Source organism: Aulonocara sp. 'chitande type north' Nkhata Bay, linkage group LG18 (genome assembly GCF_057382095.1).
Source record: "Aulonocara sp. 'chitande type north' Nkhata Bay isolate Kocher_YH1m ecotype deep benthic linkage group LG18, A_spYH_male_GT1.1, whole genome shotgun sequence".
In the NCBI taxonomy this organism is placed as follows: domain Eukaryota; kingdom Metazoa; phylum Chordata; class Actinopteri; order Cichliformes; family Cichlidae; genus Aulonocara; species Aulonocara sp. 'chitande type north' Nkhata Bay.
Window position 1 is genome coordinate 14,674,333 of NC_141361.1, and position 26,016 is coordinate 14,700,348.

General features: G+C 39.2%; 3 protein-coding genes across 4 annotated transcripts in view; all 3 read right to left on the reverse strand.

Annotated features, from left to right (window-relative positions):
- Positions 1-1,248: 1,248 nt before the first annotated feature.
- tmem236 (transmembrane protein 236) lies at positions 1,249-8,338 on the reverse strand. 2 transcript variants are annotated; one of them, XM_086270571.1, is made up of 4 exons: positions 6,079-8,338; positions 5,420-5,492; positions 4,435-4,558; positions 1,249-2,142 (listed from the first exon to the last, which is right to left on the reverse strand). In XM_086270571.1, the coding sequence occupies exons 1-4, from the start codon at positions 6,330-6,332 to the stop codon at positions 1,574-1,576; spliced, it is 1,020 nt and encodes a 339-aa protein (XP_086126697.1). In that variant the 5' UTR covers positions 6,333-8,338; the 3' UTR covers positions 1,249-1,573. The 2 variants fall into 2 exon arrangements, with proteins under 2 accessions (XP_086126697.1, XP_086126696.1); XM_086270570.1 differs by having other exon boundaries at positions 1,249-2,202.
- Positions 8,339-8,485: 147 nt separating this feature from the next.
- stam (signal transducing adaptor molecule (SH3 domain and ITAM motif) 1) lies at positions 8,486-20,323 on the reverse strand. Its single transcript, XM_086270569.1, has 14 exons — positions 19,958-20,323; positions 17,112-17,196; positions 16,872-16,947; positions 16,581-16,676; positions 16,309-16,455; positions 15,541-15,631; positions 15,083-15,278; positions 14,792-14,886; positions 13,973-14,061; positions 13,711-13,798; positions 13,501-13,555; positions 13,223-13,376; positions 12,859-12,980; positions 8,486-12,375 (listed from the first exon to the last, which is right to left on the reverse strand). The coding sequence occupies exons 1-14, from the start codon at positions 19,995-19,997 to the stop codon at positions 12,144-12,146; spliced, it is 1,566 nt and encodes a 521-aa protein (XP_086126695.1). The 5' UTR covers positions 19,998-20,323; the 3' UTR covers positions 8,486-12,143.
- A 1,016-nt stretch (positions 20,324-21,339) lies between these two features.
- Positions 21,340-26,016, reverse strand: part of colec12 (collectin sub-family member 12) — a 31,876-nt gene continuing 27,199 nt past the window's right edge. The window contains exons 6-10 of the mRNA XM_086270568.1: positions 25,053-25,613; positions 24,139-24,281; positions 23,901-24,010; positions 23,673-23,815; positions 21,340-22,731 (exon numbers count right to left, since the gene is read on the reverse strand). Of these exons, the coding sequence (XP_086126694.1) occupies positions 22,712-22,731; positions 23,673-23,815; positions 23,901-24,010; positions 24,139-24,281; positions 25,053-25,613 (977 nt within the window). The 3' untranslated portion in view covers positions 21,340-22,711. The remainder of the gene's footprint in view (positions 22,732-23,672; positions 23,816-23,900; positions 24,011-24,138; positions 24,282-25,052; positions 25,614-26,016) is intronic.

The window sequence follows — 26,016 nt, forward strand, 5'->3', positions numbered from 1 at the left end:
ACTAACCATCTGTTTATGAGAATTCTTGATTGGATGCCCTGTGGCACTAATTATCTGACCATTACTGCCACACAATTTCTTGAGACAAATTCCCAAAGATTGAGCAGTAAGCCACTCCATCTGAACAAACAAGATATTTTATAAAGGATGTCCAGGTGAGTATGCTGTATAATAAAACTGTACTTATCGAGCAAAGACAAAGCATCAGCTCTTAAATCACAAGTTTAATTACCTTGTCTGAAATCATCATGCTTATCACCTACTTGACACACCCAGAAAGTTTACCGAACAGTTATTTATTTCTAAGTTAACTTACCTTCATTTGTTTATTTGTTGCATTTTTGAGTGGGTTGTCCATCCATGTTCTTGCACTAATCTAATTCTGGGTTGTGAGGGGAGCTGAAGAATATCTCACTTGTAGCAGGGCCAAATACACCTGGACAAGTCACCAATCTGTCGCAGGGCTAACACCATACAGACAGTCAGTCATGCCCATGTTCACACCAGTAGTCACTTTAGGATCACCAATTAAGCAGCTATAAAACCAGCTCCTAGTTTAAATTTGGGAGATAAACACTCTCTTAAGCTTATGCTTAAAAATGTCATTATAGTTAGAGCTGGACTGAACCAATAGGCTTGGGCAGCTTGGGGGCTTCCCATGATGAACTTCTTTACTTGTCTATTTTAACTCTATTTTCACTTTTATATACCACTACTGTATTTAATGATTAGCAGTTATTACACTCTGGTGCTCTCTCCATAGTTTGCTTTTTGTCCTGTTTCACTTTGCTCTCTTCTCTTTCTCCTCACCTCCAACCAGGCAGATGGCCGCCCCGCCCTGAGCCTGGTTCTGCTGGAGGTTTCTTCCTGTTAAAAGGGAGTTTTATCTTCCCACTGTCGCCAAGTCCTTGTTCATAAGGGGTCATATATTTGTTGGGGTTTTTTCTATAATATTGGTCTTTACTTTACAATATAAAGTACCTTGGGTTGACTGTTTTGGGAATTGGGACTATATAAGTAAATTTGAATTGAAATGAATCTCTTTGGGCCTCACAATGAAAATTACACTTTGAATTCACTTCAGAATCATGTGTTCTTCATCTGATATAGCGCATCAAACCACTGTCAATCCACCTAACTTTGTCTCCTTTAACAAATAAATAAAATCAGATTAGCTTTGAAGTATTTACAGAATATACACCAGTGTCAACATAAAGGATTGTTTTTCAAGGTTTTATTCAAAAGAAATGTAAACAAATTTAGAGTTAAAATACAAAACTAAGCAGATAAACATTTGCACCAATAAATATATTTTAATCAAGATGAGAGTTGGCTTACTTTATACTTCCATCTGTACACCTGTTTTTTAAACAAAATTCGGAATGATTTTTGCACTTTGGTTTGAATGTCCTTTTAATGCATTAGAAGCCAGAAAAATTCAAACATGCTGCTCGCCATCATCAGCACCAGCATCTTGTTGATTTGATGCTGCTCTCCACACATGAAGACCAACTGTCGAAATACTCACAGTCCAAGTGGCTTTTTCATCAACAACAGAATGTGCCACTCCTCCTCAAAACAGGCTGTGATGTCTAAAAATTTTCAGCCTGGTCAGAAATGTGAAATAGATAAAAGCTAGGCTTACCAGGACATTTTTCAATGGGTATAAGAAGGGTGTTACAAAGCCAAACACAGCAATCAGAGCAACCCGCAAAACAAAGAAAGGGAAGTCCTGAAGAGCAAATCCAGCAGAAGACAACAAGGGGTTGTGAGGTGTGATAATCATACGAAGAGTAGAGAGGAAGGCGAGGATGTAGACTGGGAACACCCAGCCTGAGTAGAACACTGAGGGCAGTCCTGCCACTCTCACCATCTCCACAGTGTCAAACCAGAAAAGGAAACTATCCACAAATATTTCTGACCTTCCGTCCCTTTTCCACAGGATGCTCGGGCGACCCGAGTACGACAGAGGGCGTGAGGTTGAGGAGTACAAGTAGGCAGTGCTGGTGATTCGTGTTCTTGGTGGTGAGTTGGCAACATCGTGGAATCTGTTAGAGGGACTGCCATTTTTGGCCTCTGGTTGGCCTTGGGTCACACCGTTCTGGCCTTCTTCAGGATTCATCTGGCTTGATACGGTGGTCACTGGTTCCATGTGGGTGAGGACAGGGCCGGATATGTCAAAGTCTGAATCTAAGCTGTCTGCTATAAATGACAAAACCAAATTTTTCTGTATAAGTTAGGTTATCCGAAAGACTAGCTAATAACAAGAGAACTTGTCTTTTTTTAAATCATTTTTTAAAAATAAGAGAAGAAAAATCATCTTTAGCATAGGTAACGACAATCATGTGACGGGGTAAGGTGGTTAGTGTTAGGGTTTACTGTAGACTGTAAGGTCCAGCTTCCATGAATCAGGCTTCTTACTGTACATTTAGCAGATACATGATTTGAATTTGGAGAATTTGTCATCTTGGTCAATGTTTTGTGCTCTTGTGTTCTCCAGCTGTTTAGGTGGGTTGTATTCACTGGTTAGAAAATGCACAGGAAGTCTATGACCAAAGTCCCAAAAACTTGACTCTGTTCATCTGGATGTAGAGTTTTCAGTGGTAGAAACATTTTCAAGTATCACTCATTCAAGTGTTTCTTCTGTCTCAGCTGACTGCAGGTTTCCCCAACCTTATAAATCGAGTCAAGTCACTTGGTGACGAAACATTTCTCCCACTGAAAATGCTATGTCTAGATAAACAGAATCAGGCACTGACGCAATGTAGCAGTGGTACAGGGATGTATTAGGGAGAGCTGGAAAATTTTGCAGCTGACTAAACAGCTAAATTAGGAAGGGTGTGTTTATTATCATCCTCTTTGGCTCTTGGCCAAGGCGGTTGGACTTTTTCTCCTCTCCTCTCCCCCTTATCTTCCCTGCTTAGCCTCTTGTATCCTTGTCTAGTCTTGTGTATTTTTGTATTACTTTTCCCTGGAACACTCTCTCACAGTCTGTTCTCAAAAACCTAAAGAGGAATTATGGATTTGATCATCTGGTCCCTGAATGCAATTGACACCCTTCTCTCAACGAGAAGTCTGGGCTCGGGTGAGCCTGAGTGCTGAAGATATCTACCTATTCGGAACCATGATAACAGGGTTCTTGCTGATCGGAGCTGGCTTGGCCCTGACTTATCGAAGATTAAAGCAAGTGGAATCGGCTGTTCAAAACCCCACAAGGCTGCCCGCTGGGATTGAATCAATGGGACTAATGGTGAGTTCTCAAAATTGGCTCATTGAGCGCAGCACGGATAAGATCTTGGAGAAGCTTACGGCTGTCGTGAACACTCAGAATAAGACCTCTGAGCGAAAATTGGATTACATCTTGGAGAAGTTCTCAGAATCTGCTCTTTGAGCACAAGAATGACAACATCACGGAGCGCAAGTTTGATAACATCATGGAGAAGCTCACGGCTCTCCAACAGGAGATTGAGAGACCAGTGTCGGACTGTTAGAACTGCTTTGAAATTCACATGAGTTGTTCGCACTAAAGTAAAAACCACCATCACTTCATGCGGCTACCACTTCGGCGCCAGCTGTGATCTCAAGGCTGGAGCTGAACAAAAACACCCTGATAACAGACTGTGCTTAGACTGTTCTTCCTATCCTACACAAGGCCACCTGGGTTGGCTGGAAGACTGTTTACTTAGCCTAGCAGGGCGAAGGACACTGTCTCAGCTGAACTCTGGACACACACACACACACACCCATACACACTGATACACACTCATTCCCCCTCCCTTTCCAAATGCCTTCGATGCTTGTCCCCTCCCGGGGAAGATGGCGGTCGACTGGACCAGCGCAGACATGCTGCAGGACCGGATGCGCTGTCTACACTGGCTCTCTCTTACCCTTTACCCGCCCCTGTTGCTTGTCTTGTGTTTCTATGGTGTATTGATAGTCATGTGCTTTTGTGCTGAGGTGTTTTTTTCTGTTATCAAACTGTTCTCCCACTAGGAGCTCAGTCTGAGTGGAGTTTTTTTTCTCCTCCTCTCACCTCATGTTATGTATTTTTGTTGTTTTTTTTCCTATCAGCCTACCTCTCTGACATGTCTTCCCAATGTGATGTTTGTGTAAAGTTTGGTCAGAAGGTTCCTTTGTAAGTGCGCATGCGCCATTAGCGTGCTGCCTGCTGTAACCCTAATTTCCTTCGGGATTAATAAAGTATTCTGATTCTGATTCTGATTTGAAATCTGATGTGAGTGAAGTGACTGATATTTCTCTGAACTAGCTTGCAGTCTGTGCTGCTTTAATGAAATAACAAACCAATAAAATAAAGTGTTACAAATAAGCGCAAAAGGTCTATGGATTCAGTTAAATAACCACTCCCGCAGAAGATGAAATGTGACGCAAAAATATTCAATAATCATAAAAGATTTGGAAGAATTCAAGCCTTACATTTTCCCATGAGTTTGCAGGGTCGAATCCTCTCAATGATATCCACCCAGATGAGGAAGAAAAGCACCAGGGAAACTGGCAACTCAGAGAAACTGTCCAGTGTCTGTCCTCTGTCCACCTGCACCTGTGTTTTCACAATAATAGAAAATACTCATAAGTGGAACAATGAATGTATTCATTCATTGTTCCACTGGTAAAGGATGGTAAAGGATAAAGTGAGGGGAAAAAATGAAACTGAGAGTCTTTGTAACATTTGTCTCCAATGAGAAAGAAGCGCCTACATTCCAAGTTTTATGAACCCATTAGGATTTACTTCCCTATCCTTGCAGATTTACATCTTTACGCCCGTAAAATAAGAAACACTGGGTGAATAAATATGAGAAACATCTTTGTGCTTATTTATGTTCTTGTTGGAACAGCAATAAAATACTAAGTGACACAGTGTAATGTAGGAATAAAAAATCTTTTCTTTTTAGGGTCGGGGATAGCATCAAACCTTAAGTTAATGGACAACCTGTTGTTTTCACTATAGGTTACTGAATAGCTCAGAGGGAGGGCAGTCTTGTGACTGGGGACCTATTTTCCCTGCCAAAGTCCTTCTCACAAATTCTTTGACAATATGGCAAAAACAATAGGTGTACAAACATGTAGTATTTACTTCATTACTATATTATTACCTAATAAAGAATACAATACAACTGTACAAGAGTACAACTTCTTGCTACCTGTAGATTGACATTGAATAAGTAAACCTCAAGAGATCATGGTGAGTCCGTGAGAAGGGATGCTTTTCTTTCTCTGTGGTGCAGTGTAGCATGTTGCTGTTCACTCAGTGAATAATTATAGTGTCTTAATACTGTGGCCTCTAATGGACTGTTTACAACAAATTCTGTATGCCTCTTCAAGGACCCTGTCAGAGCATGACTGAACAAAACATCAACAAGTGCTCCTCAGTGACAAGATCAATCAGTCTTGGTGACATTACCTTGGAGCTGGCTATTAGGATAGCAAAGCACGGTAATGTGCACAGGATGAGATATGCCATTGCTGTTGGTCTCCTGAAAAAAACACAGCTTACATTTACATAATGATCATCCCATAATGAAGAGTAACTGTTCTTTTTTTAACAAGTGCATGAGTTTATATTTAGATTTTTAATTTGTGTTTGAAAAGACTTTGAAGCAGTCTTTCAGTTTTATGCAGCTTAATAATTCTAATCTATAACACAGCAGCTACACTCAATTACAGTTGTTATCTATGCTCACTTGGTTTATATTCCCTTTTGAGAGTAAGGGAAGACTTCATTTCTAAGGCATAAATATACTTACATGATCTAAAAGGTTGTATTATTAGGGGTAGCACTTAGTAGAGAAGAGTCATTAAACTAATAATTAATAGTTAAAATAGTTGATCTGTAATTTCAGTTGCAATAAATACTACCAAATGATGAGCTGTAATACCAGACAATTTAAGACTGTAGCAGCAAATCACAGAACTGAACTAAAGTTTACTCAGTAAACTCGACTTTTCACATTTAAGATGTGATTTATTCTTTTTTTTTTAAGGTAACACAGACTCGGTTTATGTTTATACACACAAAACGATAAGCTTGTCACTTATCACGTTCCAAAAGCCTCAACTCACCACTGCGTGACCTCTCTGATGAATCGCCGCTGCTTAATAGTCATATATCTGACAGGAGTCCACACCAGCAAGGTCACAGAGGTCACATAGGTGATAGAAGCCGCCACAACGAGCCAGTATGCTGTCTGATCCCGTCCTTTCACGTTGTATATGAGGCTGGCAAATCTCTCCATGATTACAAAGATGGGTACAATCAGTGCTGCAAACTGCAGCACCTCATACAGGATGAGCTTGACTTTCTTCCCCGAGGGCATGGTGCTGGATTACCAGTCGCTGATCTGAACTCAGAGCTTAAGACTTTAACAATCATCTCCTAAAAACGAGCCAGTGGAGACGCTGGACTCTGCACACTGACATTGCTTACACTGCACTGGAGGCTGTATTATTTTATTGCTGAGGTAATGAGGTGATCATGCTTGTCTTTTTTTTTTTTTATGGGGGGTGACAAAGAAGAGATCTCCCATCCTATAATATCACAGGGGCAGATTACACCGAGCTATAATTGTACACACCTTCCAAAAAGGAATAGTGACATTTGTTTTTAAATGCCCATCGCAGGTGAATATGGAGGATTTTTAGGAATGTGTCATCCTGGATACTTGTGTAGTTTTGGAGAACCTCACTGCATTCCCTTATGCGAAGAGGAGATGTAGGTGGGATCCTAAAAGTGTTATCTTAAGATATTTGGTTGTTTGACCCATGTGTTGTTGTTTTTTTACAGTAATACACACATTGTTTGCAGATATAATTTTACAGTGAGTTGATGTTAAAATTTCAACCAGATAAACCTTTATAGTGAGCATAAACTATTCTTAATAGTTTCCTACTGCAGTTACAATCACGGTGACATGCTGAAAGGCTACATGCAGCAAGGCTACATGCAGCTTTGCTCAGACATGCTCAGATCTCCACCTGGTGGCAAGAAGAAGGATTTTCTAGGTTCTTGCTTTTCTCTAAAGAAAAATTACTTAGTTATGAAATACATTCTTGATATATAAAGCATTAACATTTGGAAAACCATGGATGGATTTGTGTGTGTGTGTGTGTGTGTGTGTGTGTGTGTGTGTGTGTGTGTGTGTGTGTAGCTGAAACGGCGGTATACCTTTCCATCGCTAAATTCCCAACCAGATAAAACTTAATTACTTCCTACTGCATTTAAAGAAGCCAGTTGTTGTGATTTGGCGCTGTATAAATAAAACTGAATTCAATTTAAAATCACAGTGACACGCTTACAGCCTTGCTTACACATACACCAAACTCCACCTAGTGGCAGGGAAGAGGACAATTTTCTAGTTTCTTACTGAAAGGAAATCAAACTATATAATCATTTAGTTTTTCCAAGTTTCTCAATCATGTAGGGATGATTGTAGGAGGGGTTTGGGGGGAGCTTAAGGAGTTTAAGTTTGGCTGGCCTGTCTTTGACTGGTGAGTATGATATGAATATAATATCCTGGGTGCTTGTGTAATTTTGGGAGAACTTCCTTGCCTTGTGTTATGTTAAAGGCAGAGGGCATGTAGGACAGAGACTGTAAAATATTGTCTTACCTGTTGTAACAGATATGTCCATTATGTCTAATTTATATCAACCAAATAGGTATTTCTGCATGAGGAAAACTTAAGTCTCACAAACAGTAAACAATTAAACAAAATTGCTCAAAAACTTAACCATTAAAGCATCAATCATCACAGTATAAAAGTTAAACGTCAGTGACATCTTCTGTCCAGTTAGAAAGCATAACGTGTTGTTTCTTTTTCAGATCTGGCACATCTGCTTAGCATGAACCTGCTCTCATCTGTGAAGAGAACAGGGTGTCAGTGGTAAACACCAGTCAAGCTGCATGATGCTGAGCTGTGAGCATTGACCTATATGACACCCTGATGGAGTCTCTTTCATAAACCTGTTTGAGGTCATTTTCTAGAACTCTGGCAGCGCTCTTTTTCACACAAACAAATACCGGTCCTGCTGCTGGGTTTACACCCCCTCTCCTTCCCTGTTAAGCTCTCTTTGCAGTTGCAGGCCCATTTCCTGGTTTGTCCTCCACACTCTGGGAATTGCGCTGGGAGACACAGCAGTGCGCTGGGAGACTACCTGTGCAACCTGAACCAGCTGCAGCAAAACCAGAGAAAAATCAGTCAGCAGGGAGAGAGCAACAGTCTGCATCGACCACCTGCACAGTCTTTGCTGTTTTGGAGGGGTTATTTGGTCGTTGCCTAATCACTGCACCTGTTGTCACACTGAGTCACACCAAAGCAGGTGAAACTGATTCATGGTGGTTTATACTTCTTAACATGACGGACGGATCATCCTATAAATAACGCAGACTGTGTGTGTCATACTGTGATAATCAGGACTACTCTTACTTGCATAAATATATGAACACAATATCAAGCCAAGTGAAGTCATTAGTATTCTGTACATTTGGCCTGGTTTTATTGTGAATACCAATTAATAAGTATGGTTAAAAGAATACATACAAACAGCAGGGTACACCTTTAGACGGAACCTTTACAATAATGTTGCTTTAAAACTAAAAAAAAAAATGGCAGCATCTCAGTCCTGTACAAAACAAAAAAAAAACACATCAGGTTACAGTCCAACTCTGGGGGTGCAACAAGATGTGACATTTGGATGATACGTGACAATAAACTGGCTCCTATGGTCCCAGAACAGCTGCTACTTTGATATTTTTAACCCTCTTTGAACAAACAGATTAATTTTCCATTTCGCTCCTGATTTTAGTTGAAGGCAACAAAACAAAGAAACAAAAAATATTCCTCATCTTTCTAGCGCTCAATTAAGGAACTGGAGGTACAGAGCTTAAAACAAGTCGGTTTGTAATCTCACAGTGGTGTCGAGAAGTAGGAAGTTTGAAACATAGTACCTCCTGAAAAACTTAAACGACACCAATTTGTTAGATCAACACACTAATTTCACCAGAAATTGAACAATTCTTAATAATTCCTTCATGTAACATCATTTGATGTCAAATACAACAGATAAATTAGTTTCCTTTTTTATAGTCCAGTCAGTTTTTGTAAACATGAACTCTTTCCCAAAGGCTTTGTCCGAGTAGAAGCAATATAAATTAGATAAATATGAAGAATAAGGTGAATACGGTAGGATATGAGGAGCAGACCTGTACATTTGATCTTGAATGACTTACATAGCGCTAACTGTTTAGCTTAGGGAGACTTTGGTAAAGAGCCATTTACAAATCCTGACTCTGAATATTCAGAATCAGAGACACCTTCAGGTAGAATCTGTATTAGTGTTAACGGACAGGTTTGAAAAGCATGGAGGGGTTCAGTCAGCTTTTACATTATCATTTGAGCCTACAGTACATCAAGCATGTATCAAACACAGAGAGAAATGTCCATGTTCTTGTGTAAGCAATTAAATATACAACTAAGTTAGACAGAATATTACATATCCTGATCTATTCTCTGAATACATACATCCTTCACTGCTTCTCCATTTAAAATATCTTAACAATAATCAAAACATGAATTAAAACGTACTACAAAAAGAAAAAAATAAGCATTTATTTTTCCAACACTAACTAAAGAAATGCTTTAAAGACACTGGGGAGACACTGGGGCTCTCCCACTTAGTAGCCAAGTCTGTGGTGCGGGTTTGCTAACACAGCCCCTGATGGGTACAAAGCAAAGCCATCAAAAAAGATGCGTAACCGCCCGATTTAAAAGGAAAACTCTGCAGTATGAATTAAGCAGTCAGTCTTGTTTCTTTGAGAGGAAAAAAAACAATGCAAAAAGAATAGAAATAAAGAAATATACCATTTTGTTTTCAGACACTTTTTCCCTGCAACCACTTTGTGCTCTTTGGCTCGACACCTTTCAACACATCTGGAAAATCCCGACTGCAGAGTTCGCCTTTAAGGCTGAGAGAAACAGCCGGAGCTGTGCTAGCATACAGCTCCACCCATGAGGTCATCATGTGGCTTCACTACTAGTTCAGTACAGTATATACAAGAGTTATGTGCATGCTTCAGTTCCTCTACTTTCTTTTCTCTCCAAAAACAAAGTGGCTTCAGTTTTCAGTACTTCTAAAATTTGACAACATATACAGAATGTAAGAGTATCCTGATGTTTTCAGCAGACCAAAAGTCCTTTAATTAAAAAAAAAGAAGAAGAAGAAGAAAAAAAGTTGACACCCCTTTCTGAGACATGATTAGAACTATAGTTTGTTTAAGTGGGTGAGAAAGCTGTGGGACACTGTCATTTTATTTCTATGTCAGTGTGTGAATGAAGGAAAATGATCACACACTACTACAGGATACGTGAACCAAGTAGTGCAGCTGTGTCTGTATGTGCATTCGCTGCTGTATGCCAGCCTGTAGTGTGCATCGTGTGTGTGTGCAGTCTCAGTGTGTGTACTGAGGGTGGTGTGAAGCTGTGTGTTTGTGTGTGTGTGCATATATTTCACACTTGATCAAATAGTAATTGCATTTTTTTAAATAGCTAGCTAGAAGTGGGAAACTGACATTTCTTCTTCTTATTTTTAAGTTGTTGTGTAAGAACTATTAAATTTAATAATACAGGAAAAAAAACAAAACTAATGGCATATTCTGAAGTCAAGCTTCAGCATTAAATATTGGAAGAGAGAATCTAATATTTAAAGAGTATTTGTTTTGCTGAAAAACAACCCTTTTATGCATGCAAATTTAACTCCATATGTACTAAAAAACAACTTCTTAGCACCAAAGTTTTAGTTTTTCTTCTAGGAACTAATTGGAAAAAAATGTTTTGTAACTCAGTGTTGCCATAATTGTTCAATAGTCTGAAATAAATACAAAGCAATTAATGCCATAATGGTTTTGCATGTGACAAGAAAAAATTTGAATGCATGTATTGCTATCAAATCTAGATTTGAAGTGATCGGGCTTGAGAGATGGAAACTGAAAGCCGCTCCATACTTTTATATCTGTGACTCAGTGTAGTGTGAGCTCTTTAAATAAATCCCCATGATCACTTCTTTACTGGTAAGAGAAGCAGAACTGTGTATTTAAAGCTGGAGTGTGGGACCTTTGCATAAAAATGAATGTCTGCTATAGTCAAGGCTATTAGCACCTGATAAAACTCTCTAAACTTTGCAGTTTATTGAAGTTTGAAATGTGAGATGTGTGGCGAAATAGCCAGAGCTAAACTTTGGGAGCTATGCAGTTGGAGTTGGGCTAGACGTATGGCAGATAGAAACTGAATCCTTAGTAGATTTACGCTTCTAATTTCTTTGAATACTCTGGATGAAAAAAAGAAAAGAGTTCACCAGTCAGATGAGAGACTAAGATCTAAAAAAGAAAGATGCGATCTTTCTGGCTATCTGAATAGTTGTTTAAAAAGAAAAGAAAGTTTATCCAACTATTTCTTTTCCTAAAATACATTGTTCCCTTATTTTACTAGCACCTGGTAGGATGTAGTGTCTACTACCACCAGAAGATGATGGGACTGCACCTAGAAACTGTTTGCAAGCCAAAAATCACATAACCAACAAAATCAAACAAAAACAGAAGAATAAAGACTCGCATCTAGTTGGCATCAGGCTTGTAGAGTGTTTCGTATTGTGAGATTTGATGCTTGTATAAACAAGAGAAACACGGAAAGCCAACAACAATGAACACTCTCCAACTCCTTCAAAAAATAAATGGAAGTCCAGTGTAAACTCCGCCATATAAAAGTAGCATGTCAAACGTCTGCTAGACATATGCGCAGTCATTTGACAGCAGCATGAATCTTCAAATAACAGGTTAATGCTTTTCAGTGAAAATCAAATAATATTTTTGTTTAATTACTCTGACTGCCAGAGGAAGGAAATTAAAGTTCTGCACTGCAGCTTTGACTGTATATCGGCTGAATACAACAGAAAACATGCCAATGTTAGTTTACTCTGTTTAAATTGTGTTTTAATCGATCTGGTGTCAACTTATGCAATAAAAACACATTTTCAACTATAACTATTTGATCAGGTCTGTTTTTTTGTGAGTGTGTGGTTGTGTCTGTATGTAAGAGTGCATATGTGCCTGTGAGGATATCAGTGAGCTCCGGTGGCCCTATAACAATGCTTTCTCTGAGAAGGGGGCCTGTGGGACATCTGTGGAGGGTGCTATGCTCACGCCAGAGGCAGCGCTGTAGTTTGCGGTCTGCGTCATGCCTGCGGGAGTTGTGCATGGTGCTGGGCCAGGGTTGCTGGCTGGATTCTGGTAGGACTGAACATCTGCTGGTGCCATGCCGCCTGGAGCTGCAGTGTACACAGGCGGCTGGCCCATGTACATATGAACGTCACTGTGAAAAGAATGATGGGGAAAAAGTGAATATTATACTACATCAAGTTATTTTAACACTAGTAAACCTCTGTCTGTTTAAGAGTAGAACTGTTGTGGTGTGTAAGGAATTGCTCAATGGTGAGAAATTACTGCTTTCAATTTCAAGTACAGCAAATACTTTGATTTAAAATGTGGAAACCAAGATTCAATTTCAATGAGGAAAAACCAGAAGTTGTTCAGGTATTTAAGAAGGCTTCGTCTATAACGCTGGAACAAGTGAAAGCCTGGTTCTGCAGCTGAGTAACAGCCTCTGATACCAGCGGAAAATTTACCATATGTAAAAATAACTTAAAGAATAAGTGAAACGTGAATTTAATTAAGCATTTAAATGTATTTGCCATTTTTCATCTCACATAAAAGAGAGGAGAACAACAGCGGAAACTGATAATCTTAGTATTTGTACTGTGTGCTGTAGCAGGACCGTGGGTAACCTCAAACTCACCTGGGAACTGGTTGACCAGGAATGGGAGTTCCAGGAGGAAGTTGCTCCATAGGAACGGTATAGCCTTGCACCCCAGCACTGCTCATGGCATATGAACCTGATGCAGGCTGACCAGGGTAGACCTGTGGTGACAAATATAAACATAAAGTAAATATTAATATTCAATCAGCTTTAAAGTCCTTGAAAAAATGACAACACCTAATGTTGTCTGTGTAGATTCTCAATCATTCAGGTTCATGGTAATCTATCTTTTCTTTCCAAGCGTCTTAGACTTCCCAGTGTTGGTACTTCCCTTTCAGAATGTAGCTGCTTCTCAAATTAAAAAAAAAAAAAAAAAAAAAGAAGAAGTTTGTATTGACTTCACCTGTTGTGCGGCGCTGGCAGGCTGCTGCATGTAATACTGTTGGCTCTGCAGCTTGGCATACATGGCATAGACGGGATCTTCATTCATCAGCTTGGCATATAAAGACAGCGCTTCCATCACCTTCACGTTCAGCTCTGACAGTTCCGAGTGCTTCCTGGTGATACAAACAATCAGCAATCCATATCTTGTCAAACACCTTCTGCATGTTATTCGCTTCTGCTGAGCTTACAATGTTCTGAATTTCTATGAATAAAGCACGCCACATCAACACAATGTACCTGTCAATATCCTCCAACTTCTGATCAATGAGGGGCCCCATTTGATTGCAGGCACCTGATGAAAAAATTGTTTAAATCTCTTTCTTTGGCTGACAGAAATCCACCTTTTCCAAAATGCAGCATGTGTACAATGTTATTAAATAGTTTTCTTTCACTTCCATATACTCATATTTTGCATAAGAAATTAATAAATAAGTGAATGAAAATTACCTTCAAGCTGTAATAATTCAACACTGTCAGACTGGTTGTCTGTTGGATCCGCACTTTGAATCATTTGCAGTAACTGGTCCATTTTGTCCTGAGAAGATGTGATAAGTATCGGATAGATGTGAGATCATTTCACAACTTAATCCAGAAGTAATAAAGTTTTTTATCTTATACTGGAAGAGATTTTTTTATTTACTGTAGAAACTTGTGACCTTAATAAATCTGAATGATCTGAGTAAGAAAGCGCACACAGCAGAGCACTCACCTCGTCTATGTACACTGGCTCCTGTTCGGGCTCTATGGTCTCTACCTGAATGTCCTCACTGAACTGTACTGTCTTTTTCTCCGTCTTCACTGTGGGTTTTCAAGCAGCCGTAGATGCAGCAGGAGAAAAACAACACAACAGTGGCAGTGGTCAGCAACGCAAACGTAAGAGATAAGAACAAACTAACTTGATCGCCTGTAATGCTCTGATAGAAGCATGCAGCACAGGAACAGATATCAGATAAAAATAGAAGTTACGAGCTGATAAAAGTTTTTCTTTAACTCGAATTACAAGAAACGGTGGCACACAGCATGAAGGCAGTAGAAGTGCAACAGCATGATGTACATACCCAGTATGCAAACCCACAGAATCAACAATATGACAAAGCCATACAATTAGCAAGCAATAACAACAAAGGTTATCTTAACCAACAAAAAGTGGATGTGATGAAAAAGCCAGAAAACTCCCAAGAATAAATTTTTAAGACTACACATTTCTGTGGAAACAATGAATTAGATAGAACAGAGCATCAAGATACCAACATATGAATATGAATGTTGCATTTCAGAGGGCTCTGTAATTATACCAGAAAAAGATTTGGTACATAAGAAAAGATTATCAGCAGGAGAAAGTGCTGATCACACACTGCTTGAACTCCTTCCCAGAAATTTAGGCAGTGTTATTTTTTCAGTACCTATTTTGTGTCTCTTACTGCACTCTGCTCTCTGGATATCACACTCCCAGATCTATAAAGCAATGCTGCTAATGGACTAAATGGGCTCCCAAAGAAACAGCAATGATTCAAGTGTGTGTACTCACTCATCTCAGGCTCTGCAGTGAGATCAGCAGTGACAAAGTTGGAGGGAAACAGCCCCACCCCCTGATATGTTTCCCCTTTCCACCAGTTTGGGTCACTGGGAGAAAGAAAACAAAAAGTCCATTCAATTATGAGAAAAATGTTGCCTTTAGTAATTGAATTTAATCCTTAATAATTTCATTGGCATTTTACAAAGTCATTTCCAGACCTCTTTAAAGCATGAATACATAGATGTGATGTTTAAAACGTATTTTTTGTTGTGTGCTCTTGATTATATTTGTGTAAATGTTCACCTATCGTCCAGGATAGTGATGATTTCTCCCGACTTAAAGGTGAGCTCATTGTCCTCTGCAGCCTCAAAATCGTAGATGGCACGGACTTTTCTGCCGTCAGACTTGTGTGAGGAGAGCAGGGTGGAGGTGTTTGGGTAAAGACTCGACATTGAGGTCTGCGGTTGCTGACGCTGCTCCTTCAGAGACAACTCGATAGCTGCACACAAGAGAGATAATAAGATAATCACAAGAGTGTGATTGTGTGTTTGCCCTTGAAAACCTTGTGGAACATCTGCAATTCATTAATCCACAATAACAGGGGGAGTTTTTCAAAGCCAATAAACAACAGTTAAAATGTGTTTAATGAACATGCTTCTAATGCATTTCTATGTGTGTCTGAATACTAAAAAGAGTCTTTATACAAGAGTCCTTTACAAAAACTGTGCACTGCTCTGATTATCTGATAGAGTCCTCTTTACCTTTGGCCAAATCCTCCTCTTCTTTTTTGTTTGTTGATGTGGAGGGATCCTTTGCCACTAAAGCTGGGCTTGCTTTTGCTTGCTCAGCAGCCTGTGAAGACAATAATCATGTGCTTCACATAAATAATGACTTACACTCATGACTCAAAAGAATAAAAGAACGGGGATGGATTTTGAGCAAACCAAGAGAGATACTAGCATTACAAATAGAATGAGCCAGAACTTAAAATTCTGATCTTAACCACTAGCGCTGCAACGATTCGTCGGCATAATTGATGACATAGACTATAAAAACACGTCGACGTGGAATTTTAAAGGATTTCCCAGAAAACAAAGTTGAATGCAGATTGTCAAAGCAGAGCTTTTCCTTCCACAGCAGCACGACTGCAGTGCACCAGAATGTAAAACGTCAGCAATCTGGAGCTGTGACGTCAACTCTGAGTGGGTCAGTTTTAGAGAGTTAAGTTAGTGTGTCGCTTTGATACCTTGTTTATATTAATGTTTTTACAGGAATGTTTATGTTAGCTTACCTGTCGTAAGGTAAAGATGATGCTTGTTGAGCGAACATCATTTCAGTTTTGTTAGCTAATGAGTGAAATGCGATAGTAAAGCATTAAACAGGAGTCGCTACACTGTTTCCTAGTTTTTGTTTTTCTCACATTAATATTAGCGTTTATTCTGAACAGTAAACATTTTCCAACTTACGTCAGGTATGTATCCACTGCAATTGTGGGGGTGGGGTATAAACCACCATACTCATATACCAACCTGGGAGCCCACAGCAGGGAACGTGACACCCTGTTCCCGTAAATTCTTGATCATTGCTGAGATCAGGCTGAGCTGCGGATCATTGCGGAAGTCTTCCGCCCACTCCACCATCAGGGCCTTCAGCTTCTCGCAGACTTTGGGGTGGCCCTGGAGAACACGCATTAAAGAATTTTATGCCAACACGGATCAAAAGTGAACCTTTTTGAAGAAATCCCACATAGTTAATGTGGCTTATTTGGACAACACACAAGAAAGTGAAATTTACCACACACCTTGTTTAAGACATTACTGACTTCACTGGCAAACTCTCTGGAGCACACCTCCAAGTGGAAAATTTTCCCACAGTTTGAGACACAGGCACCGAGAAGCTGCGAAGACAAAGTGTACATCCTCTTCATGAACCTCATGAAGTAAGTAAACACCTGAAATACTTTTGACATACGTAATTTATCACTTATAAAAGAGTAAATGTGGTTACTTTATTAGCTTATAGCTTAGTGTCATTTAAGAAATAAGTTATCAAACATAAACAAAACATGGCTGTTTGTTAAGAGTCTGCTTACAGTCAGTGCCTGCATGGCTACGTGAGGGTCCTTGTGGTTCACTCTTCTCATTATAGAGCGGAGGCATTCTTTGGGCCTGGAACAGAACAGCACAACTCAAAGGTTTGAGAAGGTTAAGCTATATTAAGCTCTTCTTTTAAACTTCTTTAGGCTTCCTTGAATATATATTCTAATGATCCAAAACTCAAAAATATAAAAGAAATGTGTTGGTATGCCTCAGAATGAGGAAAGTTAACTGACCCAGTGCGTGACTGCCCTATCTTGTCACATATGTCCAGAATGAGGCCCCAGTCCTCAGCAGTGTTCATCTCACTGGTTGCTTTCTCTGCAGGAAAGAAGAACACCAACCGGCGTGAGAAGAAGTCTTTACAGCAAAAGCATATTTTTTCTGCATGACTGTATTTAGAGATGGGAAAGAAGAGACATGGGAATTCTGTAGAGGAGTAATAAAGCTACTGTAATCCTACAAAAAAAAAAAAAAAAGAATCACTGTTGTAAACGGTCCGTGAGAATCCTCTTTTCATGATCATGTTTGGTATTGAGAAATCAAAACAACAAGATTACTATGTTCCTCTACACATAAGCATAAACATGATGAGATACAAAGGGCTGACAATATATGAGAAGTGCCCCATCAACACTACCGCACTACAGTGAACACAATCTAACAGCTCATGATCTGCGAAGACTTCACCTGAAGTTTATCTAAGGATCAGTGCATTTCAATCAGCAGTGGGTTCTATTTGCCACTTAAGAATTGTGTTTTTGGGGTTTTCCTTCCAAATGAAATGGTTAGTCTTGCATCTACTCTGTGTGTTTGACTCCTCTGGTCTTGGAAGCAGCTTCATGTTTTACCAAGTACCACTTGTGCAATTTTGAGCAGATAAGGTGTTTAACAAGAACATTTTAGATTTAGATTAAACAGATGTTAAAATGCTTTGTCTGACAACATTTTAACATCTTCTTGAATGTTGTGCCAATAATATTTAGCCAATAATAAACATCAGTCAGTGGCATCACATAGCAATCAACAGCGCTGATTTTTCAGGGTTGCAGTTGGGCTGGAGTCTATCCCAGCTGTCATAGAGCAAGAGTCTAAGTTAGCCCTGGACAGGGTCCCAGTCTATTACAGAGCTAAGTGTATTCCAAGTATAAACATAGGAATGGAAATAAGATGTGTAAATAGCTGACATTGCTTTCTAACATGAGTCATCAGTTGCTGTTACTGGGAAGTAGAAGAAATAATTGGGAAGTAATAAGTACATTAAAAAGTGTTTTTTTTTTTTTTTTGCTTCTTTTGCTCTTGACAAAAGAAGCATTAGAAAAATATACCCTAAATATACCCTAAACAAGATTGGAAGTATTAGAGATGGACAGAAAGCCAAAATTCATTATCCTTGTTATGTGGCACCCAGTTTTATCTACCTGCCACACCTGACTGTGTTCAGACCATAAAGAACCTCTTTGAATGTTTGGAAGATCTGGAATCACAGATGTAAAAAACAAAAACAAACCCTTAAACTAAAGAAAGAAACTAAGAAAAACTGAAGTTATTTTATTCAGACCCCCAAGCTACACAACCATCCTCAGTGAGGCAGATAGTCCTTTAACCAGACAATCTTTGTGTTTTTATGAGACATTCCGTGAATTTTAGCAATCAAAGGAATGTTGTGAAGGAGAGCTTTTACCAAGTGAAAACCACTGCTAGAGCCAGTTCTGTTATCCAAGCCTTTACCAAATCTCACCTGGTCTAATGCAATTCTCTGTATATAGGATTGCCCAATTCCACGCTTTCCAGTTGGTTCAAAACGCAGCTGATTGACTCTTGTACATAGAAAAGATAGCTCATCGCTCCTGTTTTAGTTGAACTGCATTGGCTGTCTGTGAAGTTTCCAATAAATGAGTTTCACAACAGATATTTTTTTTGTCTGTAGGTCACCAACTCATTATCCCAACAACTTCTCTCAGTGCCCCTTACTTGACTGAAAGCTAAAGGCAACCAGGCAAATGTGGTTACTGCCACTGGCTCTGGAATAATCTGCTTCCCCAAATAAGAATCTGATCAACAGCTGATGATTTAAATCAGCTCTAAAGATTTATTTACACTTGCTTTAATTAAGTCTGAGGTCCCTCATGGTTTGATCACACTCACTGCAAATGTCTTTTTTCCACCCGTTTTAGTTGACTAGTAATGTTTTTTATTCTTATTTCTGACGTTTTTTTCCACTTATTATTTTTCATTATGTTGACTGACTATGTGAGCCTGTAAAGCACTTTGGCTGCTGTCATGTCATACAAAACAGTATAGTGAAGTAACAGATGCTCACAACAGTAGTAAAAGCCAGGAACAGAAGAGCACGATCAGTTAAAGGCTGGTTTGTTTTATCAAAACAGCATTTACTGCTGGGTTTGGGCTTGAGGCTGTGTATGGGGCTGTGCAAGTGAACGGTGTTGTGTATTTTTCATCTATATGAAAACTACACGCTCTACATGAAAATTAGGTGGCTAACCACTCGACAAAGATCAAAGAGACGACAGGAAATACAGCGATACTCTGTGGTTTCCCATAGCTCCGCATCCTCTTTCACTTCCACTCACTGTGAGAGGTCAAGCACATAATTGTGGTTAGTTAACAGAAGATGGGATACATAAAGGTAGCCAGTGATATGGCTTGCTAACTCAATTCAGTGATCCGATGACAAGCCTGTGTCTCCGCCTTCATTAAGAGTTGGCCTGACTTAAATAATACACGTAATACATCTCGAGAATAACATCACCAGTTTAGGATGCTTTCGCCAAACGGTCACTTGCTGTTTGCTAGCTAAATATACACATAGGATAGGGGAGCAAGCTAGCCATCTATGCTCCTCAAAAACAAGCAAAACAGACATCAAAATTAATATCATGGGCTTCAGGTTGTCAGTTTACACAACCTACAGTATGTACCAAACGTTACCCATATACCAATAATATATATCCAGTGGCTAAGTGAAATGTTGCCCACAGCTGGAGAACACAAACAAAGCTGTTTGGTCACAGCTACTTAGCTAGCCTGCTAATAACAGCCTCCAGTTGTGATTACTCACCAACATCTTGGTCAAAGGGGTTAGTCGTGAAGAGAGGCATCGCTTGGTGTATAGACGACAACAGATTTCGCCTTTCCCAGATATTTTCTTTCCCTCTTTTTTCTTATTTCATACAATACAAATGCATAGTAACGACAACCTAATGGGTATCAAAGGCAGCTAACTGATTCTTTTCACACAGTCACTCCTTCGCCAGACGGCAACAAGCAGGGCATTCTGGGTAATCGAAGGAGCCCTCACTGTATTTAATAAACGGTTATAAGCTTCTACAGTTTAACACTCCCTGTCGGACTACTGTTCATCCCTGTGTGCTGTCTGCAAACTAGAGAGAATGAATCATAAGTCACCAATTGTCCTTGGCATAGAAAAAAATAACATGTCATCGTCAGGTGATGTCGATCACGTGACAAAATGTGACTGTGAGGCTGCAGCGCGTGAAAATGAGTAACACATAAAGACTTTAATCTTGTAGTTAAGAGGATTTGTGTGGCGTAAGTGAAGCAATAAATGAGTAATTACTAATTTAAGTAATTAACAGTGGTCTAAACTAAACTACATTAACCAATATGTAATTCTAGCACAGATTACATTAACTGCTTGATGTCTACAAACCTTTTAAAATTGAACAGAGACAAGAAAGAAATATTTGAGATATTTATCCAGTTATATTACTGGATATATTATCAGTTTAAAGCAGCGGCATCCAGAATCCCTACACAGAAACAGAAACTTTATCAAATTACCCCAATATTGAAGTCTTCACTGGGTCCTGGTTCCACCCAGGATTACGTTTAAAATCTCTGTTAGTTCATACAACTCTCAGTGGTTTGCTCTTCAAGTACATCTCTGACTTGCTCAGTAAGACCAAGTGGACCTCTCTAGAGAGGTGCAAATCTTTTAACTATTCCCTGAGTTGGACCTAAATGCGCTGAGGGTGCTTTGCATCACTGTTGTCTTGTCCTTTGGACCAAGATGCCTAAAGTCAAGACACAACTGTGTCTATGTTAAAGTTCTGTTTAGTTGATAATTAGTTGTTAATTGCTTTAGGACATTACCGAGATACAGTTTAAAAATGTTTTTATAATGTATGGAAAGCACACTGAGTTTAATTAAAAGTGTATATATGTGTATATATATATGTATATATATATATAAATAAAACTGGCACCAATATTAGCATATATATAATTCAAGTATATTTTTGAAAAAATTATACATTTTAAGAATTTTGTTAGTGCTTAGAACAAGTATATAATCTTAAAAAAGGTATTATTGTCAGTATTTATTATTTTATGCATTTTTCACTTTTTAGACAAAGCATACATATCAAAAAACAAACAAACAAACAAACAAACCCCAAAACATACAAATCTACTTTAGTACATCTGAAATTTTCTATCTGAATATAGACTGAATATTACATTATATAAATCCATTATTTAGTCAATGTGTTGTAATTGTCAATTTATAATATTAGCATGTTATTATTATATTATTAATACAATAGTATGTAGGTTTAGGCAGCATCAGTGATGTTCACACACTCTGTCTAGAGTGTGTGAAATATGTAAGTTTAGCTGTAGTTTAGATTTTTTGTAATATTTTGCTACTTTTTCTCAAAGTACTGATGCTATACTGTTATACACTCGTTTTATTGAAGACAAAATAAAAATGCAAATAAGACATAAATAGCAGATTAGCAGTAATATTTGAAATTTAAAGTCTCTATTTTCCTTCAGTTTTTATGTGTAAACACTTGGCATTTCATGCTAACCAGTCTGCACACATTTACTGAAATATTTTATGGACAACAGTCAGTGATTCCACACAAATTTTTTCCCAATTTTATTGTGTTAAGCATTCTGACCCGATCCATCGGAATGTGGTGATTGAATGAACTCACAGATGAACCTTAAACTGGATTAAACATTGCTATTCAGTCCATAAGATCAACAAAAAAAATTGATTATACAAATTATAATGTTTCGCATATTGCATTTGGCATAATGAAGAAATCATCTGATAATGGATACATTACAAACCATGTGCATATGGATCATGTATATATCAGATTAAGATAATACTGGCAGGTCAAAGTCCAAGAAATACAGTCCTTTGTAAGGCAGCAACACTGCTCACATCAGCAATCAATTCTCCCCCAACCTCCAAAAAAGCACTGAAAAAATTTACTCTACTTTTCTTTCTTTTTGTTAGGTTACAGGTATTTATTGGGCAATGATGACAAGTGGTTGCTCACCATGTTTGTGGGAACTTGCTTGTAAACAAATGATAATTCTATGATTCTGTGGAGTATTTTATCGGATACAAAGATTTGAAGTATACTCTGACAGTTTAAATGTGTAAAGACTGAGTAACTGAACAAATCAAACAATATCAAATTCAGTTCCAACCAACTAATTGTCATTTGTAAAATATTATTTACAGATACACATGTACAACTGTGGCTGCATCAGCCTAAATAAATGAAGATACTCATGTTTTTTCAGTACAAAATCGAAATGAATACAACAGTGGAATGGCTCTGTGTTTGCTCTGCCTTTTGCATGGTACTATGTTGTAAAGTGCCTTTAAAGACAAATAAAAGTCCAAGTGTCAGTGATGCTCCACTGGGCTGGCTTTATCAGAGTCTTCTAGTCACGTAGTGCTTCTCCGCATGGCCCTCGTTATAGTGACGTCTTCAACCTCTTCACCTTTCTCCTGAAAGGAGACTGATCACTACTTCTTAGATGGATGCTATAAAACTGGAACTTTCACTGTGAAGAGAACAAAAAAATACAACACATTTTGTATCTGTATCTCTGTGTGTGCGCCCAAGATGTTGCATTTACAGTTATAGCTCTCCCAGCGACATTTTGAGGTGTTATTGTATGAAAAAACAGCTATTAATGATGACTAAGCTCCACTTAGCAGGGGATGTTCACTGTTACAGTGCATCCAGAGAGTATTCACAGTGCTTTACTTGCTCCACATTTTGTTACAGCCTTATTACGGGGCGACCGTGGTTCAGGGGGTTGGGGAGCGTATCTGTAACCGGAAGGTCGCCGGTTCGATCCCCAGGCTCTCTGTCCTGGTTGTTGGTCCTTGGGCAAGACACTTTACCCTACTGGTGTTGGCCAGAGGGGCCGATGGCGCAATATGGCAGCCTCGCTTCTGTCAGTCTGCCCCAGGGCAGCTGTGGCTACAACCGTAGCTTGCCTCCACCAGTGTATGAATGCGAGAGTGAATGAATAGTGGCATTGTAAAGCGCTTTGGGTGCCTTGAAAAGCGCTATATAAATCCAATCCATTATTATTATTCTAAAATAGATTAAATTCTTTCTTTGTGTGTGTATATGTCTCTGTGTGTATATCTATATAACTATAAAATAAACTAGACTGTTTATTTTTCTTTTGAAAAACTTAATAAAATATATTAAGGTGATCTTGAATCAGTCCAATTTGAACAGGGGATCATAATTACTGGATCTGTTTAGATAAACAAAACTGCATCAGTCTACAAAAGAACAGCGTAAATGAATGTAGTATAATTTTTTAAGACATTACACATTTGTGACACATTTTAAAAATATACATTTGGAGTTGAATAAACAAACTTGGTCGTCATATGGGCTTTGTTTCCAAAAACACAAATTAAGCAACTATGGAAATACACACAAATAGGAAATTTAAAAGTCCAATATGAAGAAGGTACTAACTGTCAAAGGCATGTTCACAGATGAAACCAATGCGGTCAGTGCAGTAAAAGTCATTCCAGTTGGCCTCATGGATAAGGCCAGCACAGTCCTCGCCGTCTTCGTGACCATGCTTCCAGTTATCAGGTTGGCCAGGCTTCCACTTCCTAAAAACAACCACAAAGACACTTGGTTACACTTTGTTAAAATTGTCCTGTACAGTTAAAATACATACACAAATTTGCAACTCACGTGAAAACTGGTATGGTTCCATCTACCCACTTCCAGACATTTTCCTCCTCTCTGTCACTCAGTCCAAGCCAGAAATATCCTTTTCCTGTGATGGCTTTTTTTACAAATTGCTAGAGGTAGAATAGAAAAGAAGATGTAACAAGAAAAAATGTTTATAATAATGTTTTATGTCAATTTGTGCAATTGTTTAAAATTAGCAATAGCTTTATATGGAATATATGGATGTAATTTAATTTACCTGTTCTTCACTGTTATTGATAATGAGCATATGAGCTGAACGATTAGTACAAAACCGGTTGGCCTCATCAAAGTTGAGCCTCTGTGAACCAGAAGAAAAGTAATAGCAGCTGTCTCCAAAGTTTCTGAATTCACGTGGACAACCTGGAAGAATGAATTACCACATACATGTTATCCAAGAAAACAAAATCACTAGAGATGCTGTTTAGATGGTACAAGGTATCAACATTTACAAAAATGTCCTGGTCTAATTTATCTAATCACTTGATTCTATCCATCCATCCATTCGCTTCCGCTTGTGCTTTTCAGGGTCGCGGGGGGTGCTGGAGCCTATCCCAGCTACCATAGGGTGAGAGGCGGGGTACACCCTGGACAGGTCGCCAGTCTGTCGCAGGGCCAACACACAGGGACAGACAACCATTCGCGCTCACATTCACACCAAAAAATCTAAATTGCCCTGAAGCAATTTAGATTTTTCAGTTAACCTATCCCCACAAAGTGCATGTCTTTGGACTGGGGGAGGAAGCCGGAGTACCCGGGGAGAACATGCAAACTCCACACAGAAAGGCTGGAGTGATGCTCAGGCTGGAGTGAACTCAGGACCTTCTTGCTGTGAGGCAACAGTGCTAACCACTGTGCCACCGTGCAAGATTCTATTTTATTTTATTTATTTAGCACCAAATCACAACAACAGTCACCTTAAGGCACTTTATATTGTAAGATAAAGGCACTACAATATCCTAATACAGAGAAAACCACAACAAATAGACAACCTCCATCAATAAGCACTTGGTGACAGAGGGAAGGAAATACACCCTTCTAATAGGAAGAAACCTCAGAGCGCAGGCTCAGAGAGGGGCAGCCAACTGCCGTGAACGGTTGGGTTTGATGAGAGTGAGACAGGACAAAACTCACCAGGCTTTGGACTTGTGGCAACAGGAGGCTGGACCGACACAGAGCCCTGTGGTTCCTGTACTTGTTTAGAAGGTTGAGATGGTTTGGGAGGTTGAGTGACCGGACGGGGCTGAGTGGGCTGAGGTGGCTTTACAAATATGGGAGTTCCAGGAAGTCCTGGGAGACCGGGAGGACCTGGAGGGCCCATGGGTCCAACAGGCCCACGGGGTCCTTCCATACCTGAAGGTCCTGCTGCTCCTCTGGGCCCTTGTGGCCCGGGCGGTCCTGGCATTCCGGAAGGTCCATCCCTCCCAGGAGGCCCTGGAACCCCAGGGTCACCTTTCTCACCAGGGTTTCCAGGTCGACCACTAGGCCCTCTTGATCCTTTAGGTCCTACAAGACCTCGAGCCCCAACTGAACCTTTTGGACCTGCTGCGCCTGGTGGTCCGGCTGCACCTTGTTCTCCTTTAGGTCCGACCAATCCTGGCATTCCTTTGTCTCCTTTATCACCCTTTTGTCCCGTTTGGCCCATTGGCCCCTGAGGACCCCTATCACCTCTGGGCCCTCTTGGACCTGGTGGGCCTGAAATACGAGCAGATAAGTGAACTATAACTGATAGAACAATGTGTAACAATTAATGTTTACATGCACTGTCACACAAAACATCACACAAATGATTTCTTGTAATCTTATATTTCTTTTCTGGTACAAATGCATACTACAAATCAGAAGAGGTACAATCCTAGTCACTGTCAGAAGTCACAAATAATTCATAAATATGATTCTTCTTAAGACCAGAAGGTTGTAGACGATGTAACTTACCCCAAGAAACTGAAAACTGTTGTACTTATTTATTTAACAAAATGGAAGTGGAAGAAATCTATCTATATATTCTTATACTTTTCTATATTAATTAAAAATGTACGAGTTCCATACCTAGAATAATTAAATATACTTGTCATAATTTTCACAAATAATTGGAAAA

Coding starts and splice junctions, on each gene's coding strand:
- tmem236 (XM_086270570.1), bottom strand. CDS start 6,332: ATGCCCTCGGGGAAGAAAGTCAAGCTCATCCTGTATGAGGTGCTGCAG. Junction 5,493..6,078: donor ATCAGAGAGGTCACGCAGTG/GTGAGTTGAGGC, acceptor TGTTTTTTTCAG/GAGACCAACAGCAATGGCAT. Junction 2,203..4,434: donor CTGCAAACTCATGGGAAAAT/GTAAGGCTTGAA, acceptor TGTCATTTATAG/CAGACAGCTTAGATTCAGAC.
- stam (XM_086270569.1), bottom strand. CDS start 19,997: ATGCCTCTCTTCACGACTAACCCCTTTGACCAAGATGTTG. Junction 16,677..16,871: donor TAGCCATGCAGGCACTGACT/GTAAGCAGACTC, acceptor TTGTCTTCGCAG/CTTCTCGGTGCCTGTGTCTC. Junction 12,981..13,222: donor CTGCCAGCGCCGCACAACAG/GTGAAGTCAATA, acceptor TTGTCACCACAG/GTCTACCCTGGTCAGCCTGC.